Here is a 20,436-nt window from a genome sequence, read left to right as displayed (position 1 = left end):
TACATATTATTATACATTATATTATATAATATAACACATATTTAATATATAATAATTAAACGTATTTATTTCAAATATTCAGAACTTTGGTATGAATATAAACGTTTCTGTGTTATAATATTTATGGAAATTTTGATAAAAAATTACTATTTAATACTAAAGTATTAAATATCTCAAACAGTTTCATGTTAGTTGAATAGTAGGTTCTACGTACATAGTTATGTATGGATGTATTCATTTTCTCCTTATATAAACAAAAAATGCACAGAAATATTAATGTATTAATAATATTTAGATTTTTCATCATCTTTAAATATTTAATTATTGTTATTATATGTACATTCCTCAGGAATACTCATTATTAGTCTTAAGAAACTTGTATAAATTTAGTTTGACGCAAAATATAAGATGAAACTGAAGTAATTTATAATAAAATGGCTTGAAATAAACCTGTAGATTTTTGTTTCTGTCGTATATATTATAAACTAAATTATGAAGTAAATATGTTTTGAATATATATAGTTGTTTTTAACATTATACATTTGAATTTTTTATTAGGTAATTAAACGAAAGAATATACTAACAATTAAATACTATATAAATGTCAAATTGTCATTTAGTATTTGAATACAAAATTTTGTTCTAAATAACGTTACAGAGGATAAATATTTGTTCATAATTAGTAAACTTAAAATCGTTCGATTTAAACTAATGCTTATAAGATTGCGTATTCATTGTTATAAAATTTACAATACTATTACAGGAAGTTAGGATTTACCAAAACTTCAAATATTAAACATCACCTGATAATATATTTTCTATAAACTAATACAATGTTCTCATACAAAAAGGATTCGAAAATTATACGTGCACAGGGATAAAGATCTATTCTTCGATAACTTTTTTGTTATTCTGTATATATTTTGTTGCGGTATTATAAAAATGTAACACAAAATATTTCTTCTTAAAGTAATACAATTTAAAGACATTGCAAATTTACACTTTATTTTTCATTCTACTTGGATTTTGGTAATATCGTTTCGTGTTTGTTAACAATTAAAAAGGTTTTATGTACTTGTTTCATCATACTGTGTCTTGCAATAATATAAACTTTGGCTTTTCAAAATTTCCATTTGTCAGTACAATCCAATTGCAGTTTATATCTGATCCATTTTTTAAATTTTGGATGAAGTCCGAATGTTAGTTTCTGATAATAAAGGTTATATTATCCTGTAATATAAACAAATTTTAATGAAGAAAGTGAAAAAGAAATAATCTTAGTATATTAGAATAAAATACTTTTGTTGCTTTTCTTATTCCTCTTCTCAATCTTCCTCTTCTCCTGATTCAGATTCCTCTTCTGCTATCTGTAACCACTCTACAAATTTTTTCATTTGGTGCAGAAAAAGCAGTTTTCCTTTAACAGAATGACACTCCTTATACCATTTTAAAATCACTTCCTCTGATATTACATCCGCTGGAATAAAATAAATTGTTAAACATAAGGAATCAAAGTAAGAAAGTTTTTATCAATTTTATGTGAGTCAAAATTATTTCGATATAACATACTTTTATAAAATAGTAAAACAATTTTTTGGAAGACTTTCATGAAGTTCATATTTTCATAACAGAATTCCTGGATTTTGAGAAGAAGCGCAAGTTCAGACTTGGCAGTGACTGTAAACGCATCAAACAGTGAAGTATATACTTTTAAATGTTTCAGTGCTTGATCAGCTACCAGTTCTTCCTTCTTGTTCCATTCAGCTTGACCCATTACAACACCCCAAATCTGCAACCAGTTGTTAATTTTTATGATCTTTGGATTAGCTATAGTATTTGGAATATCAAAACTACAATTACCAGGCCAATAACTTCATGTTCAGGAATGCGATTTCTTTGTGCCATTTCTTTGAGGTCGAGAATAATATCTTTCATAGGACGATTATCGGCTAAATCATCTAATAGAAGCTGTTGTAAATCTCGTTTTGCTTCTTGACTTGCTTGAGCTTTATGCAATTTTACAATATCTGCAAGACCAACAGTTTCAAATACGGATCGAAAATATTCCTCTGTTCGTTTATTGGGTGGTACAAATTCCATTAACCTGTTAATATAATTAATATAACAGAAATCCGATAAGATTAACTTAATAATATACCAAATAAAACAATTTTGTACCTTCTTTCAATATTGCCTCTTTTCAATGCTGTCATTAAACTAGACAAACCCTTTTCATCTCTCCAAGTAACAAAGACCTCCAATAAAAAGTCTAGTGCCAAGTTATCCTTGACAAGATGTTCATTGATTAAAACTGAAAGAACTGAAGGTGGTACAGCGCCATTTGAAATCCATAGAGCTGTCATTCTAGCTAATTTTATTCTTTCTTTAGGAGTAAATCCTTTCATAAAGACCAGTACTTTTTTCATTTCATCTTCAAACATTTTTTCCAGATATTTATAGCGACGCATAAGTTTGATAAATACCTAAAGACAATATTATATTTAAAATCATATTACGATGTATTGCAAAAGGTATATTACTTGTTCAAAGTTCCGCATTGATTCCATATCTTCTGGCTGTTCAAAAACACAGGCGGTAGTTTTAACTGGTTTGTCACCATCTTGAGCAATAGAACCGCCTGGAACTAAAAGGCCACCAGCTATTAAGATGTCAAATAAGTCTTCTCCATATCGACGGTAATCTAATTTAGAACCAGCTGCATCCAAGTACTTTGAAATTGCATCTAGGTCGTTACCAGCCTTTTCCAAACCAAGTATAATAGCATCTCGAAATCCAGTTGGATCATACTTTTCTTTTTCATCTGAAAGTAAAAAAATTGTGTGATATCAATTTCAATAAATATAATTTTAGCAAATATATATTTCTTGAAACATACCTCTTTTTCTGGTCTTTATGCGTTGACCTGATAATATTGGTTTTTCTATTTTTTGACTCATACAATACCCCTCTGAAAATATATAAACCTTAATAAGATCCAGTTTAATTTATGTTCTTCATTAAATTGAAAATTTTGCAAAGAAATTCTTACAATATGTACAATTTTTTGGGTATATCAAAAATATCACAATAATAAATTATATGTACAAAATTATACAAAAACTGCGTTAATGTTATTTCTGATAACTGAAAGTGATACATTTGCCCCAACTTTGTTATTTTTGTATAAGACGTATAGTTGTAATGTTTTTAAAGCTACATACACAATCATGTGTTATTTACATTGAACATTACTATTTGTACTTTGTGATCAAGCAAGATAAAACACGTGCGACATAAATTGATGTTATTATCATCAATGCACTAATCTAAAACAGGGTCATATTAGATATACATTTACATGAACTTCCTTTTCATCTTTTGTGCTAAATCTATTACTACAAAACTTTTCAAACGTTAAAAAACATTTTATATATTTATAGGGTATTTGAATTCCATACATTAGGATTTCAAAAACTTTTTGACACAGATATGTCAATTTATATTACCATTAATTACATTTCGATATATTTTCATCCAAAATTACATACTTAAGAGGACTATGAGGTCAAACGGGACTATAATATGAACACGATGTGTTATATCTGACTTCAGAGCTACTATTGGCAGCACTCTCTATCAAATGGGACTGCTCGATAAATATATTATTTTATATCACAAGTTGTAAGCAATAAATACTTTAAAATGAAACTACTATTTTAAATTTGTGTAAAAATCATATTTTAAGTATTTTATTACTTCTAAGGTTAAGGTCATGCAATGAGACCACGATGGCTGAAATCTATAAAAATGCTAGGATTCCGACGACAATTCAATTGTCTTAAGAGCGTAAAGGTATATATTGTATATTAGTGATATTTATTCCTAAACTTACTTAAATGCACGTATAACTGTAGAACTACTCCTTTTCAGGTGTATAAAGGCAATACGAAATATCTCAAAGAGGATTTTGAGTAAGATTTGAGATCAGCGAAACGAAGAGAATCAGATTAAGAAGAAGTTACCATTGACAGAATATAGATAGTATACTCGAATTTACGTTTCATAACATCTCTAGAGCGCCACCTAAATGACTCAGAAGAAGTGAGGGCCTTAGACCATATATACTTATAGACGCGGCCCGTCTATAGCAAGCACGGTAATAAAACAGGTCCGAACACTCCCGTGGTAGGGGTGATCAATTAATGAAGACCAAGAGTTTCATGAATCTTCCGCTAGCCACACAGCGCTGCAATCGATTCGCCCGTACAAAAATGCATGCTGAAACAGAGCACGGTCGTTAGACCTATCATCCAATGCTTTTTTCTGTCCCACGTTCATAGGGCTACGTAGCCCTGTTACCATTTTAGTGTCAATATCCGACGTTACCGATAAAGCATGAATTCTGAGTATTATTAGCACAAATGGAATGTTATATATTCCATTCATATTGCGTGTGTCTATATGATTTGACAGGAATACAAATATCCGATGCTTCAGTTTAAGGTTAAGGGATAAATATGTCAGTCATGAAATATGAAACGGAAAAGTATATATTTTTTCACTTAACTACAAGACAATTTATTCTAAATGCATCGTTAATGGACATTTTACTAATATTACTTTTTACATGTTCTTCTTTTATTCGTTTTTATATCTTGCCTTACATTTGGATATTTGTAACAGATAAATTCAGACTAGATTGATCTAGTTTCATAAATAGTTTATCAAATATACATGTGAGAGAATATACACCACTTTTATTAACATTTACATATTTATAATTTATATGGGAGTATGAATAGTTTTACTGCCTATTCTAAGAATCTTTACCTTACGCACGAACAAGTACCTTCTGCCAATTGGTAAATTCTTACATATGAATTTACTTACACGTTATTTACTTACAAAAATTTTATTTATTGCGAGTAATTAAATAATGAACGTATGTTAATATTCAGCTACGTGTCTATTAAATTAAGTGAAATACAGAAGTTTTATTTTCTTGAAAATTAGTGTCAAAGAATGCAGCAACTGGTCAGATTAGTTAAATATTATTACACACTGTTTTTTAGGCTATCAAATATCACACGGAGTCTTTTAGGAAGTAGTAAAATCTTTTACACAAATTCAATGAAATACTTTCAGGTACCCAGTTTAGGGCTATGAAATTAGAATGTTCAAAAAGAGGTAAAGAAGTTTCATATTTGCAATTATTTTGTGATACTGTAATAAAAATCGGTATCCTGTGGGAAAAATCGTATTTAACGATACGAAATGAATAATAAATAACGGTCTCAGGGATTTATACTGGAGAGCTAAAAGGAACATGTCGCTTAAACAAATTAGTAAAAAATGATATTTATTTGGGGAATATGAACATCATAAATGTTTATATACATTTTACACAAAATCACAAAGTAAAATCACTATAAATTACATACAGGTGGTATATCGGTGAAGGTCTCCAGAGCTCAAGCGACCGTCACTCTGGAGTAGAGCTGTGACTTTGTAAGATACCCGGGTATACAAAAATTACGCGGGTACCTATACATAAGATATTCGAATATACATATGTATGAGACAGTTGAGAATTATGAAATTAGGAAACGTATTTTTCATAACAACGAAACAGTGGGAACAGTTTCAAATTGGCTTTGAAACTTTAACATCAATTATTATTATATTCGTTAACAAGAAATAAAATTTTGCCCATACGGTTAGAGAACATATTCCTTTAACTTTAAAATAAGGGCAAAATGAAAACTCGACGTTTAAAAATAATCACAATATTACGGTTGCAGTGATGTATCGGCTGATTTCGTTCAATTTTTCAAAACTTTAACATACCTATGTCGGAAACGGTTCAAGATTAGAAACTAAAATTTTATACAATTTAATTTCTTGTGGTTATCAACAAATGCTCAATAAATGCATTCTTCCTGGAATTTTGGTCCAATACAGCTTCGAGAGACGCATCTATCGAGTGGATACTGTATCTCAAAAATCAAGACCCATTCTGAAGAAGGGGGGGTATTACACATAATTTGCCTACATTTATGCTTCATTCAGTAATCTCTTTAAATAACAAACGTCAGATGATAAAAAGTATGATTTTATTTATTACGTCTTTTTTATTTGCTATTATACGCAGTTTCTTGCGATGCATGCTGACCTACTTGTTCGGAGCTTCGTAGTACAAGCGTAGCGCGTAGCCACCGCTAGCGCGGGAACTCTTATTTTTAATTTAGATTAATATCTCAAATTCAATATCTCAATATTAGATTAATATCTCGATAACGAAGCCTCAGATTACATTGTTGCTAAGGAAAAAGTTGTTTCAATTCACCCCCCAAGTGCCCCATTTCCGGGTCAGACAACATGTATATTACACCCTGTATATACTATAAATTCCAGATAGTGCCGTTCCAAAAGCGATTTCCACAACTGTGCCTTTCTCTTGTGAGACATGAAATATATGTATTTTAAACCACTATGTGATATTTAACTTTGCACTCTTATAAAGGCCGAAATTTACTTTCTTTGCAAAAATTCCCTGGGTCATTCCCCGCCAAATTGATCACTTTTTTCCTTCGATTTCTGGGATTTTGTTAAAAATAGGATATGATGTAGTCGACGTAGAATTAGGAAGGGTGGGGGGGAGGGTTTAAGTGATCATTTTTCAAGTTTGGAATTTTTTTAAGAAATACAGGCATTTTAATTTTGCGATTGTTGTCCATTTCCATGAAAATGGATTTTACATATGAATTTGTGTCTAGGAAACTGTTTATCGTAATTGGTTGATTCCTTTTTTAATTTAATTTGGAAGGACCAGCCTTCTTCAATAATTATTATTAAGTTCGAAAAATCATTAATGCAGAATTGAAATGTTATACAAATTCCGATTTAGTGAATTTCAACTCGAGATCGCAGTTTTAAACAAGCTAATCAGTAAGGTAATGCAGTTCACATTAACGTCGCAGTAAGTTGTTGCAGACAGCAGTTCGCCCCGGTTTAGGTAAAAGAACCGGACGCTCCGCTATGTACGGTATGATACTATAGAATAACGCAGACCAGTAATACATATTTTTGCGAATTTCTCGAAAACTAAAGCCGAACAGCGATAATATCTATAGGGAAAAGTTGTTCAGAATAATGACCTCGGAAACATATTTCAAGATCATTGAAATCGGTGAGGACTCCTTATTCCGAATAATTACCATATTATTAATAGTACAGTAATATTAATTACCAATTAATATAATACTAATGATTCATTAATAGTAATGAATGATTAATATTATCTCATTGAAATAATGTGGAGTGGTAGCGGTAGCAGTACGGCCAGTCGACCGTAATAGGGCAGCATTCGATTCTTTTGCTTCAACCGGGCGAACCGCTGTCTTTAACACTAGGTTTACGGGACGCGTCATTTTGACGCATTTCGAATGCTTTCTAACCTCGAAATTCTCTATGTGGTATACCTATCTCTATAACTATGCATTAATTTCAGAGATCATAAATTGTGTATTATATAAAATGAGTTGTTTTTTAAAGAAAATCTGCGGGTTCGTTGATGCGTGCTGTGGAGATACCTACACGATAAGTGCCCGTAAACCTAGTGTTAACTGCTCACTGCGCCGTTAATATGAACCGCACGACTCTACTGATAAGCTCTTTTCATGGAGAACACTACAAAGAATACGGTAGTATTTTCGTCAGACATTTAGAATTGGAACCTCGAGCCCAAATTTAAAGTAAGAATTTGTTTATAATTTTCAGTATTGTGAAAATGATTTTTCGAACTGAAAAAAAATATATTCGGGAAGGCTGATCCTTCTAGATTAAAACAAAAAATGAATAACTGATTATGGTAAATAGTTTTCGAGATATAAATTCATAATTACAATTCATTTACATGAAAATGGGGAAAAATCACAAAATTGAGAGGCCTGTATTTCTTAATCAAATTCGAAACACAAAAACTGATAACTTAACCCATCCCACCTTCCCTCTAATTCCACGTGGATTATGTCATATCCCATTTCGATTAAAACCTCGGATATCAAAAGAGAAAAGTCATCGATTTGGCGTGCAATAACCTACCTTTATTCTATTCATTAATTTATGATGTCAACTCTTTATAAGTCACACGCGTGAAGTCATGATTTCGTTCTAACCTTCTATTGCATCATCTAATATTTATTTTACCATGCTAAACTATATTACCAACTGATATGCAAAAATAGCGTAACAAAGAAAGTCGATATGTATCAGGTACAGCAACAAAATATAACATGCGCTATCTTAACCGATCTATTACCACGATTTTACCCCGATCTCCCCTATTCGAAATAAATATGATAGAAGAGGCCAAACTGCTGCATAAACCGTGCAGAATTAAATTGGTTTAATGTTGTTTAAATTACGCTAATTTGTCACCCAAGTGAGTCCAGGTGAATGTCATTGCTGATGCACGATTGATTTATGTGCACAAAACATGTGCACGGGCTGTATTTGGATAATTCCGTTGTAGAGAATTACATTAAGCAGCGAGTAAGCGCTTGCATTTCAAGTGATATGTTGCTGAATCTGGACGGAAACACGTGAATAAAGAGGAGACGAGCTAAATAAATATTACTTGCCAATTCAAAATGATTATGATTAACATACGAAGCCAAAGTAGAATTCCTGACAACGAAAGATAGAAGCATGCTTGTACATGTTATCACAATTTTATGGTACTTTTAATTATTTATTTGAAAATAAAATATATTTACAAATTTTTGTAACATACTGAATTTACATACTATAACGATGATAAATACCCACATTCAGGTACTAAACAATGTAAATTCATTTAAGAAAATAAACATTCATTTTTAGGTATCTCCGAATGGTTTTTTTTTAAATTAGCTTCTTGGATAAACGAGTCATAAACATACTATTTTAACAGAAACATTTTTTCGGTGTGTTTAAAGCAAGCTTGTAAACATCTATGTACATGCGCAAAATAGAGCCAAAGATTAAGGTATACATAGGTTAGAAATGATAATGGAGTAATAATATAGGAGTAATTGTGACATTAAAATAGGAAAAAAGAGTTGAGTGAATGTAACCGAGACCCATTTTCTTGGCCAGGAGGCTGAAAAAAAGAAAACTTACTTACTCACTTACATACTTACATATACTCACAAACATTATTAAATAAATGATTTTCCACTGAGTATGTATTTAGGGTAAACACTGGTTTATGACCTTAATTAACCAGTGTGACTCCACAGTCACACTTATTTCTACGGTCTATCATCCACGTAGATTTCCGTACCTTCCTAAACATAGTTAAACATGAATGTTACATATAACTCCAGTATATATAAGAAATAAGTGTAGGCTTGACGATGTCATATTATTTAAGTTACAAAAATGGGACGACGCCGGTTACGGGTTAAAAGTCATTGTTTATTTCAGCCCACTTTACCCCAGATAGTAGCTCAATTTACCTCATACATGGGGTAAAGTGAACCTTTCGGCTTTTTGTGTTCAAATTGAAGTTCAAAATATTTCAAGTTTGTCTGAAATATTGCTACTAATAATTTATCAATAGTAATGTTTAAATTACATTATAAATTTATTCGTTCACATTTTTATCGAAAATATCAATTTTTATTCTACTTTAAACTTTTTTAGGCCCACTTTTCCCCGGTCTCCCCTATGTCTAATGATCATTTAACAAACAATTCCGTGCGCGAAAAGAAAATTATTCTTTTACGTTCTTCATAATGACAAGATTAAAAAAAATTTGCAAAGGATGCATATTCACAACATCATTCAGTAAGACTGGTTGCAATCGATCTTAATTCCAAAGAAACACAGTTGCGGCAAACATAAACAGCCAAATGCTCGCCAATGACAAATTTCAACCGGTCGATTATATTTATCGCTTGATTCCAGTCGGCAGATTACATTATTTCGATGTATAAACCGTTACGCCTATGTCTTGTGTTTCTCGGCAAAGATAGGAGGTTGGATGTGGCAGCGGGTACGACAAAATATTCGGCAGGGTTTCGAGATCTCCTCGCTAAACGGACTCAAATAAAGCAATCTCCCCGATCAGACAACGACGACGTGGCGGCGTTTGTCTTTTATCCTCCGTTTTACTGCTACCCCTTCCCGTTTCCACGTAGCTCCTTCCACGCAGCCCCCATCCCCAACCTCTTTGAGTATTTTAATGACAGTGGCCACTGATCACCGCTTGCGGACCCAGATTCCTCTTCTTTGTCAATGGAAACTTTTCTGACAGACAGAGGGTGGTGGTCTCTCGAAGAATTAATTGCTTTCAGCAATATTTACGTGCTTTCGTCTAAGCGATTCTCTCATTTTTTTTTGCCATTTTTGTTTTTCACATTCTCCATCTTCGAAGGACGAAACAAGATGTCCCGTGATTTTTATCTGACTTGCTGAGAATCCCGTGGTCTGCCTTTATCCGAGATATTATTTCTCGGAACGTAAAGGAAGATCGTTTCGGTAGAAGTTAACGCTGCCACGCGACAAATATCGCGAGCTTTCCACAGGAGAGAATATTTACTCCCCTACCCGATTAAGTTTTTTCATAACGAAACTTGTTGCAAGCTTCATACATGTACAGGGCTTTTCAACAGGGACTTTGTTTTTTAATAGGTGCAATTTTGGATGTGGTGACAGTTGACAGTTTTGTCATTCTGTTTTTTGACATGTGTCAAGTATAACGTCTACAATTTATTATAATGTCTTCAATTTCAATCGAAAATCACATAAAAATAATTAAAATCCACTACGAAAATCGTGGGTCTGTGAAAACTACATATTGCAAAATTTCGAATATTGTCGGTCGTTATAATCGTTCTTCTGTGACCGCTATTAAGAATTTGGTGGATAAATTTGAGTCAACTGGTTCGTTACATAATCTGCCAACAACAACACGCGTTCATCCGGGTCGTTCAGCTGGAAATTCGTATTTTTTTTAAAACAAGGCTGGAAACGTTATAACTGTCAATAGATTGCCTTATCGGGACACGTTGACAAATTTTGTTTGGCCTATTATTGGTGATACGGATGTGAGTGATATGTGGTAGGGATGTTCGATTCCGATTCGATTCTTTAAAAAATCGATTCCTTTACTTAAAAAATCGACTCGTTACTCTCAGAATCGAGAACTGATTGTGGGCATAGCCATAGACGCACGAAGGTGGAGACTCTAGGGGCGGGATTCATAGTCGCGCCTCAAGCATTTACTTAAGAATTTCTTAACAAAGATCGCCTTATTCGAATAAGGTGAACTTAAGACTTCGTGTATTCAGAGTCAAAACTTAAGAAGTTCTTATTGAATAAGTAGATGCTTAGGAACTTCTTAGTCAAGCAAACGCTTAAGCAAACCTTATATTACCTTCGGCAAACATCGGAAACTTTCCGCTGTACCACCCAATGAGAAATGATTTTGAAAATACGTCTGCATTGCGTTTCGTTATCCTTTTCACATGTGTACCACGTGCTACGTATTCTGTGTTATTCTGTGCAGTTCTGTGGCAACGAATGTTCAAAAAATATGGCAACAAAAAAGCATTATAGTGATATTGAAAAGCATTTATTTATACGAATTTTGAAAGAATATCGAAAAAAGTATTACCTGTCCGCTGAAAGATAAGGAGGAAGGTTGGAGGGAAATTAACGAAAAATATAATGCATCTAATTTAATTTCCACAAAGGTGAGAAACTTTCTTATTTGTTAAATTGTATGATGTATATTTGGAAATGGCAATGAAACTACAGAATGTCTCAAAAATGTCTTTCTTCCGAGAAATGAGGGGTTGCTGGGATGATTTGAAACCAATTTTTCCTTAGCGAAAATGTTATCTGTGGTTTTGGTAACAAGATATTAACGACAAAAGCGTACAACTTTTTCGACAGAACGTTAACATAATTTTGTCAATAACATGCAAATAAATTGCTGTACATAGTGAAATGTGTTTGATCTCCCTCTTCCCACTTCCCCCATGGTAGCCAAGCTACTCGATCCACCCGGGTTCCTGCAGAGAATGCGAGTCAAGGAAAGCTGCAAACCACTCACCATGTCGCAAACAACTTTTCTATATCGTGGCATCATTATCCTATTCTCTGTTAAGCATGGTCGTATACATAGTATTAATTTCATGAACGAACATAGTAAAACAACCTTAATATAAAGTAACGCACAGTAACGCAACTTATTGTTTCAAACTCTTAAGTTTGACAGATAAACAAATAAGGTAACCCAAGAACAAATTAAAGTGAACTTAATATGATTAACATAATACTAATTTCATGAATGAATAAATTAAGATAATCTTGACGTAATTGTTGCACAAGAATGTGCCTTATCTAGTGATGGGTAACCGAGCTGAGCTGTTCGAGCTTGTTCGAGCTACTCGAACGAGCTCGGGTGACAGATTTATGATCTCAGGGGAGACATGAGGCTTTGGCACGCGAAGCCTCGACGCGTAGAGATGTTATCTGGTCGCCGACAACTGACCCTCGGGTTACAATGTAACACACGGAATGAATCAGCCCTGAATAAAAATTTAAACTTTCACTCCTTTAAGTGTACTTTCTTAAAAATGGTATGAATAAATGTAGAAGATTCTCTTGATGAAAATAAGTCCAAACCCGACATAAATCGGACTATATTTAATAACATTATGAAGCACTGCAGTGCATTAATACATTGACCATTAAGATATAAACATAATACAATTATTTTAATTGAAACATATCCCAAAGATAATATAAAAAGCAAAGAGAAGAAATTAATTATGACAAAATATAGTAAAGAAACAAGTGTACAGTAAAATGCATAAAATAATATAATGGTATGTAACATTAAGACATAAACTTAATGCGATCATTTTAACCAATAAATACAACATTTTACCATGCTGATGTTCTTAGCCTGTTCGATGGGTACGGTTTTATGGTCTTGTTGTTCGGCGCGTCGCGTCGGTGAGACCAGCTGCCGACCAAATGTTGGAACCTGCGTTTATTGTATAAAGGTGTCGAAAAGATTAAAAAGGTACACAATTGAAGTGAAACGGACAAGACATACGGGAATTTGAATGGCTAAATTGGAGTTTTGTTCGAAAGTAATAACCGCTGCTATGAAGTACTACGAATATATGCAAGTTAGAATACTGTAAGAATATTAAGAATCTGTAAGCAAATGATGGGATATAAATATAATAAACAATTACTTTTACTTCATCGAAAAGGCAAAACTGATGAATTATCCCACCTTTCCCTTAATACGAATTCTATGTTATTAAATATAGTCAGATTTATGTCGGGTTTGGACTTATTATCATCAAGAGAATCTCCTACATTTATTCATCACATTTTTGAGAAAGTACACTGAAAGGAGTAAAAGTTTAAATTTTTATTCATGGGTGATTCATTCCGTGTGTTACATTGTAACCCGAGGGTCGATTGCCGGCGGCCAGATAACATTTTTACACGCCGAGGCTTCGCGTGTCAGAGACTCGGGTCTCCCCTGAGATCATAAATCTGTCACCTGAGCTCGTTCGAATAGCTCGAACGAGCTTCGTGATTTTCCCCTACTACTCGAACACGTTCGAACAGCTCGGTTATCCATCACTAGCCCTACTTACTGTGCAAGCAGTCATTCGAATATCAAGAGCGTTAATGTAAAGACGTACTTCTTTAGGAAACATATTGAAAAGTATCGTGTACGGTATATGAAATAATCTTAGGTTCACGGTGAAGTATTTAAAAAATACTTTTGTCAGTGCAATTTTTTGAACTTTTTGGTATGGTAAGTACAAAGATTTATAATCTTCAAACATTTCGAAAAATAGTTTATGTTCGTTTAATAATTTTAAATCATAATAGGGCGTGGAAAACCATTAAATGGTAGGAAAAAGAGCCAAACTATTGCTTTCCACAATATGGGTCTCTTAAACAGAGAAATTTCAAGGAGGATTGAAAGATCATTAAACGTAGTAAACCATTTGTTACAATTACAAGAAAAGTACGGCACTTCAAAATCTACGGGCCGTCCAAAAAAATTAAGTCAATGTATTTATGTCTGTGTATTTTGTTAATTGTACTAGAAAGAATAAATAATAGTAAATAAAATCAAAAATACAACATAAAACACATTTTTATGTCAACCAATTAAAGTGAAACTATCCTTATTTCGGCCAGTGTATGTATATACATATATCTTCCTTATATCAGATCCATGAATGCAAAGTAATTGAATATAATGATGCTATAAGAAATTCGTTTAGCATTATAGACTTTAACATTTATAGAATTTAAAATTTATAAAATTATACATCTATGTCTGGCACATATAAGAAAAAATATATATATATATACATCATAAAAAATATACCTTGAAATCAAGAATTAATCTGATATGAAATTTATTACGATTTTTGAAGCGATTTTTAAAAATCGATTCTTTGTATTAGATTTTTAAGGGAATCGATTGTCCATGATTCGATTCAGAATCGTTTTGAGAATCGATTCTTTGAAGAGAATCGAACATCCCTAAAGTATGTGGTTTCAACAGGACGGCGCGCCACAATCCACATGCCACAAAGCCATTGAAACAATGAATTTATTGCGAACGAAATTTCCCGATCGAATAATTTGACATAATTCTGCAGTCAATTGGCCGCTTAGATCGTGTGATTTAACGCCGTTAGACTATTTCTTATGGGGCTATGTGAAAGATCAAGTCTACGCAGATAATCCACAATCCATTGAATCCTTGAAAATCAACATCCGACGCGTAATTGGTGAGATAGAGCTGCAATTATGCAAAAATGTAATCGAAATTTTTGACAAAAGTATCGACGTCTGTAAACGTGGTCGTGGTGGTCATTTGTCCGATATTCTTTTTGATTCATAAATTGTAAACTTTCTACATTATATATCAATAAAGAAATACAGAACTTTCATCCAAAATGTGCTTTAATTAAAATTTAAAAACAAAGTCCCTGTGGAAAAGACCTGTATTATTTTTACGTACATAAGTACTCAGAATACATTGAGTTGTGAGCAGCAAAAACGCAGGTACGTATTTTTTCATTGAGCTTTTTCTGGTGGTGGAGAAGCAAGATGGTCGGAAAATTACTGGAAAGAGGTTCCTCGTAATTTCTATGAACACAAACCGTGTTTTGTGTACCTTTCTATTGCCTGTTGTATAGTCGAGTCGAATCGTCCTCTCTATTGTCACTGAGAAATACTGCTGTTTCTGTGCAACTGTGACTCCCCCACACGGTTGCGAGTGTAAAGTTTATTTTAGCTATTATAACGATGGTCAGTAAGGGTGAAACTGTTTTCTCTTCTGTTTGTCTTTCGTAGATCATGCCAAATCATATTTTATTTAATGTTACAAAATTAAACTGAATTTTCGATACTTTTATTTTCATGAAGACATTACTTCGAGGTATTACGTTTGTAATATTCTTGTACTATACTTATCTTTCAATTTACTCCAATTTTCTATAGATACTTTTTACTTCGGAATTAAAATCTAAAAGTTTATAGAGGAAGGTTCAAGAAATTAGGAGCTAATTTTATTTTGCCGGTATCGTAGTGGGAAAAGTGATAAAAACCACGACAAAGTTGGAATGGTGTAATATGTATTAGTGTGTATTTTACATAATGTGTATTTTGCAGAAGACGAACTGCAGCAAGGGGCCTACTTTTATATTTGTTTAACCGTTTGGCATATTGTTGAAATAAACGTCAAAGTTGAGACTACCTATTGATGAAATGATAACGAAATACATGTGTACTCTTTATTCGTGATGAAACTGAATAAAAGTATTCTGTAATTAGCTAGAGATGGCGTAAACTGCTACTTGTGAATCACGAGTGATTCGATCACATTCGTTCCCAATCGCGGTGATTTTTCACAGTGATTCGTGATTGTCAATGATCGTCTTTGATTGGTGGAGAATATAACAACAGTTCTTTGCACGCGTCACATAACTTGTGCATTTTATATTAATTACATAAAAACAAAAATGCTAGTTACATCGTATAAATTAAAGAAATAATAAGAAACAATGAAGAATAATGAATAAATTAATGATTATACATTCTAATCAACAATATATGTTTAGGATATATTGTTCCTTTAATTATTAGGATATATTATTCCTATAATTATAGGAAATCATTCTTTTATAATTTAATTTTTTCTACTGATTTTTCAAAATGCAAATATTAATGTAATTCATTTTAAAATTATATTGAATATGTGTTTCTTTAAAGATCAAGAATTAAGATGACAGTGAGAAATTTCACTGAAGATAAAAAAATCACGATCACGGACATAAATGAAGTTAAATCACGACCATGATCGTGATTCTGCGATCACTTTGATAAATCATTATTAGTGATTTTGCACACCATCTCTAGTAATTACACAACTATCAAATGCAGTATACATACTAATATCTGGCACTTCAGCACAAATTGGTGAGGTATTCGTCATTCGAATACTTTTTGAAATGCTTTCTGCCCATTACTGTTTCGGTGTCCTTTTCACTTTGATCTTTATTTAAACATATTTAGATATCTATAATGTAAGAACAATTAACATTATTTTATTTTGGAAAGTCAAGGGAATTATTTCGTGTAAAAGCAACTGTAGAGTCAGCCAAACTTGCAAGCTAAATTTTGTCCAATGCCTGTTATAAAGTTGTGGCTACAAGTTTTATGTAAGATTTGCTATAAACACCTTGTGCGCACATTGGCAGCAACATAGGTAGCAAATTGGCTTGCGCAAATTTTGTTCCGGTTTTCCCTCAATTTGACAAAGGTCATATTGCAAGACTTTCTGCCAGTTTGTTGGACCATTTTGTCATCTGACGTTGCTTACAAAAACCAAGACAAATGCGGTAACAGATGACTATGGTTTTTTAGACACCTTTTTCATTTATTGCTAACAATTTTCTCTAAACTTGTACACAATTGCTTATCAGGGTGAATAATTATTACTGTAAAAGCTCCAGATACCTTTAAAGTTGAAAATTTGCAATTTCTTTAAAAATTGATTCTTTCAAAAACTGTACAGTCTGTGGAAAAACGGTTTACAGATTCGTATTCAGCTCATATAGATCTATTAGGAACGCCCACTGAAGGTTACAAAATCGAAAAGAAATTAAAACTTGTTGTACTGTGTTATTTTCTTGTTTTAGAACATTTCGCACCTTGCACATTTCATTCCCAAATTACAAAAGAATTATTTTTTTTTGTATTTTTGTGTGCATTACATAACACATAAATGATCCACAAGAACGTTTTGTCATTTTTAAAGCGTTTAATGACATTTCTCATTTGTTGCCATTTGGCAAATTTTCTACATTTATCACAGTTATGTATAATAATTTATATTATAAAGCTATTATATGTATATTTTACTTTATTTTCTTACCTTTGGTCAATAAACCCCATTGAAATACTTGAAACAATATGAGATCTCAAGTTTTTATTGTATTGCCAACAATGGTCAACACTTTAACTCCACTAAATGAAAGAAACTATGTCTATATAAGTGTAATAACTAGACTGCGGATTTATGCATTTATAGTCTACGGGGCTTTGTGAAATAGGAAACAATAAGGAACAATAAAGGAAAATAGTATCATCAGATGCTACGTGGTTTCTATTTTATTCTTAATGCAATAAGATAGTTAAGAGAAGAAAGAAACTCCTACTTTTGCTCTTTATCTTAATGAATCACTTTATAAAATGTTATTTTGCATAAAAATCCGCAGTCTAGTAATAACTGTGTGTACGTTAAAAAACATAATGTCTTATTTTACCGATAAATTTTCAAATGCATGGTAAAATTCGTCATCTATAAAAGACTTGAAGGAAACATTATATATCTACTCACAAATATAAACATATACATGATACTAATGTTTTATATCATATTTTATTATCACGTAGCCATACGGTTAAACAGGAACGAAAGGGTTACTTAGATTCTTCAAATATGAAATTGTAAGTAAGAAAAGCACGATGCAATGTCAATACCGAAGGTAAAGATGAAAAGGATAATGAGAAAGAATACAAGAGAAGAGTCATCGTCGAATAAAGGACACTGCAGGTTCTCAAATTGCATTGAAACCGGGCACCGACGCATCGCATGGGTTTCATATGACAACCAGACCACCGATGACGATGCTGTTTTTCCTTCGCCCCAAATTATACTGTGTTCCTGATTACAAATTCAACATTAGCAATCGTAAATCAAATTCGTTTTGTTATGAATAGTTAAAACCATTAAGGTACAATCATTCAAAGAAGAAACATGTATGAAAGTCTGCGTAACGGGTCCGTCGTATTATTGATGGGGTTGAATCCTGTTGAGGACATTTAATGTTGCAACGCTCGATGGAGACATACGTAAACAATATAATTTCAAGATGGTATAAAACTTTCGTTTATTATTTAACACATTGCGTTTCAGTCTCGAGTATGAGCATATTAATAAATTATAAGGTACATGACTTGGTTCGATTTATATTACAATCTTATATTAAAAACTTATTTATCACGCTGTTGCTATATTACAAAATGTACAATTGTTTTCTTATTTACAATTTTTATAAATAGACACATTTTACATGCTCTTGCATCGCATCTCGCGCGATTAAAATTATATTAGTACAATTAATGCTATTAGAACGTATAAATATTTCATGTAGCCTCCTACGAAGAAAAAGAACTAAAATGAAGAAACTTTTACGAATACACTTCCAAGTAATATTTACAGACAAGAAAGTCAAATGGGATTGCATGTCCATGACCAATACGATTCACATAATCGAATGAAAGAATTCTAGAACAGAGGTCACATTTATCTAAGTTCATTTAACGGAAACTTACTATATTTCATGTTCTACGCGCATGAACCTGTAATCAAGACGTTTTAAAAATCTTCTGCCATTTATAAATTTCCTATTCATACAATATTGGAAAGTATACATTTGCTCAAATTATCTACGGAAAATATTCCACAGTTTTCACTGTAGCAAATCGTACAGAGCTGTAATATAAGATTGTGCCATTTGTAGTGTCTCGTATTTCGATAATTGCCTATCGTTACCCAAAGACGGTAGATAAGTTCTCAATCTATCAAATGCTTTGTTTAGATTCTGCATTCTTCTTCGTTCCCTTGCATTCGCCGCTAACCTGCGTTTTCTAACAACCGTCGAACTGACGTATTTCCCTCTTCTTCTGACGAAGTCCCGGTTACATTGGATGCCACCAGTTTCGGATCGAGTGTGATCTGGACTGTCGCTCATCTCAAGATCTTCTTCGCTGTCCCCGTCTACAATTCGGTCTGAAAAATTGCTAGAATTGCTAATGACACTATCTCGACGGGACTGCGCCTTTTCTTCGTCAGCTTCGCCTTCAGCATCAAAAGTTCCATCAGTATCTGCGTCCATGCTGTTTACTTCCTCCGTTAGGTCTATCGTGTTCATACTATGTTGTGCTATTTGTGATCCCATCTTCGATAAATTTCGGTTCGTACCACACCTTTTGCTCAATTCTTCCACCGAACCTAATAGCCGGTAAGTCACAGGAGTACCTATTGTATCAGGCTCGGATGATATAGATAAAGTTGTAGCAGGACTAACCGATCTCAGGCTCGCAGTCGGACTTGGCGTGTGCCAACCGTCACTGCAGTTGCTATCATAGACAATGCACCGAGGTATCGTAATAGTGCTTACTGGAGGCAGATCAGTTTTGTTCTTCGAGTAGGGGTAATTCGGCGAATCCACGTACGTGTAGGATACTAATTCTTTTTCTTTGGACGGAAACATGTATCCGTAACGAAACATTTCTTGGAGTTCCATACTAGTTTACGAATAATTTCCAGATCGTAGCAGGTACGGAACTGAATGTCCTTAATAGAATTATGAGACGTTGATATCTCCACTAATTTTCCACTGTATTGGCACCAATTCACGAGAAAGAAACGAACTGAAACGGAATGAAACGAAACGACACGAAACGAAACGTACACGCACGCCAGACCGGCTGTCAGGGTTATTCTGAAGTAGATTGGTACAACGTCAGGGGATTTATACGTTTTCGGTGCGAGGCACCCTCGTGCAGCACGTGCCGTCTAACCAATCAGAACTTGGCAGAATGCCCCACCACGGGGTGTAGGGTGTAGTAGGGCCAACCAAGCCCGAGTAAGCGTTTAGGTAGTGCAACAGGTGGCCCGGCGCCTCCAATCTACACGATCGTGTCTACAGAACCGTGCAGTCATTACCTGGCTCCTTGACAGATGTATGCACGAGCCTACCTATACCTATATACATATTTACATATGTACATTAACGTGTACATACGATGATTCTTAAGTAT

At 33.2% G+C, this 20,436-nt stretch overlaps 2 protein-coding genes across 2 annotated transcripts; both read right to left on the bottom strand.

Moving 5' to 3' along the window:
• Nucleotides 1–998: 998 nt before the first annotated feature.
• Nucleotides 999–4,021, bottom strand: LOC107188174 (protein krasavietz). The gene is made up of 8 exons (XM_015576421.1): nucleotides 3,893–4,021; nucleotides 2,897–2,968; nucleotides 2,541–2,821; nucleotides 2,179–2,483; nucleotides 1,861–2,104; nucleotides 1,570–1,789; nucleotides 1,300–1,477; nucleotides 999–1,230 (listed from the first exon to the last, which is right to left on the bottom strand). The coding sequence occupies exons 2-7, from the start codon at nucleotides 2,955–2,957 to the stop codon at nucleotides 1,326–1,328; spliced, it is 1,263 nt and encodes a 420-aa protein (XP_015431907.1). The 5' UTR covers nucleotides 2,958–2,968; nucleotides 3,893–4,021; the 3' UTR covers nucleotides 999–1,230; nucleotides 1,300–1,325.
• A 15,061-nt stretch (nucleotides 4,022–19,082) lies between these two features.
• LOC107188194 (protein atonal-like) lies at nucleotides 19,083–19,919 on the bottom strand. Its single transcript, XM_015576449.1, has one exon. It carries the CDS (start codon nucleotides 19,917–19,919, stop codon nucleotides 19,083–19,085), a length of 837 nt encoding a protein of 278 aa, XP_015431935.1.
• Between the last annotated feature and the right edge of the window lie 517 nt (nucleotides 19,920–20,436).

This window comes from Dufourea novaeangliae, unplaced genomic scaffold (assembly GCF_001272555.1).
Source record: "Dufourea novaeangliae isolate 0120121106 unplaced genomic scaffold, ASM127255v1 scaffold130, whole genome shotgun sequence".
Taxonomy (NCBI): domain Eukaryota; kingdom Metazoa; phylum Arthropoda; class Insecta; order Hymenoptera; family Halictidae; genus Dufourea; species Dufourea novaeangliae.
This window is presented reverse-complemented; position numbering and strand designations above follow the sequence as displayed.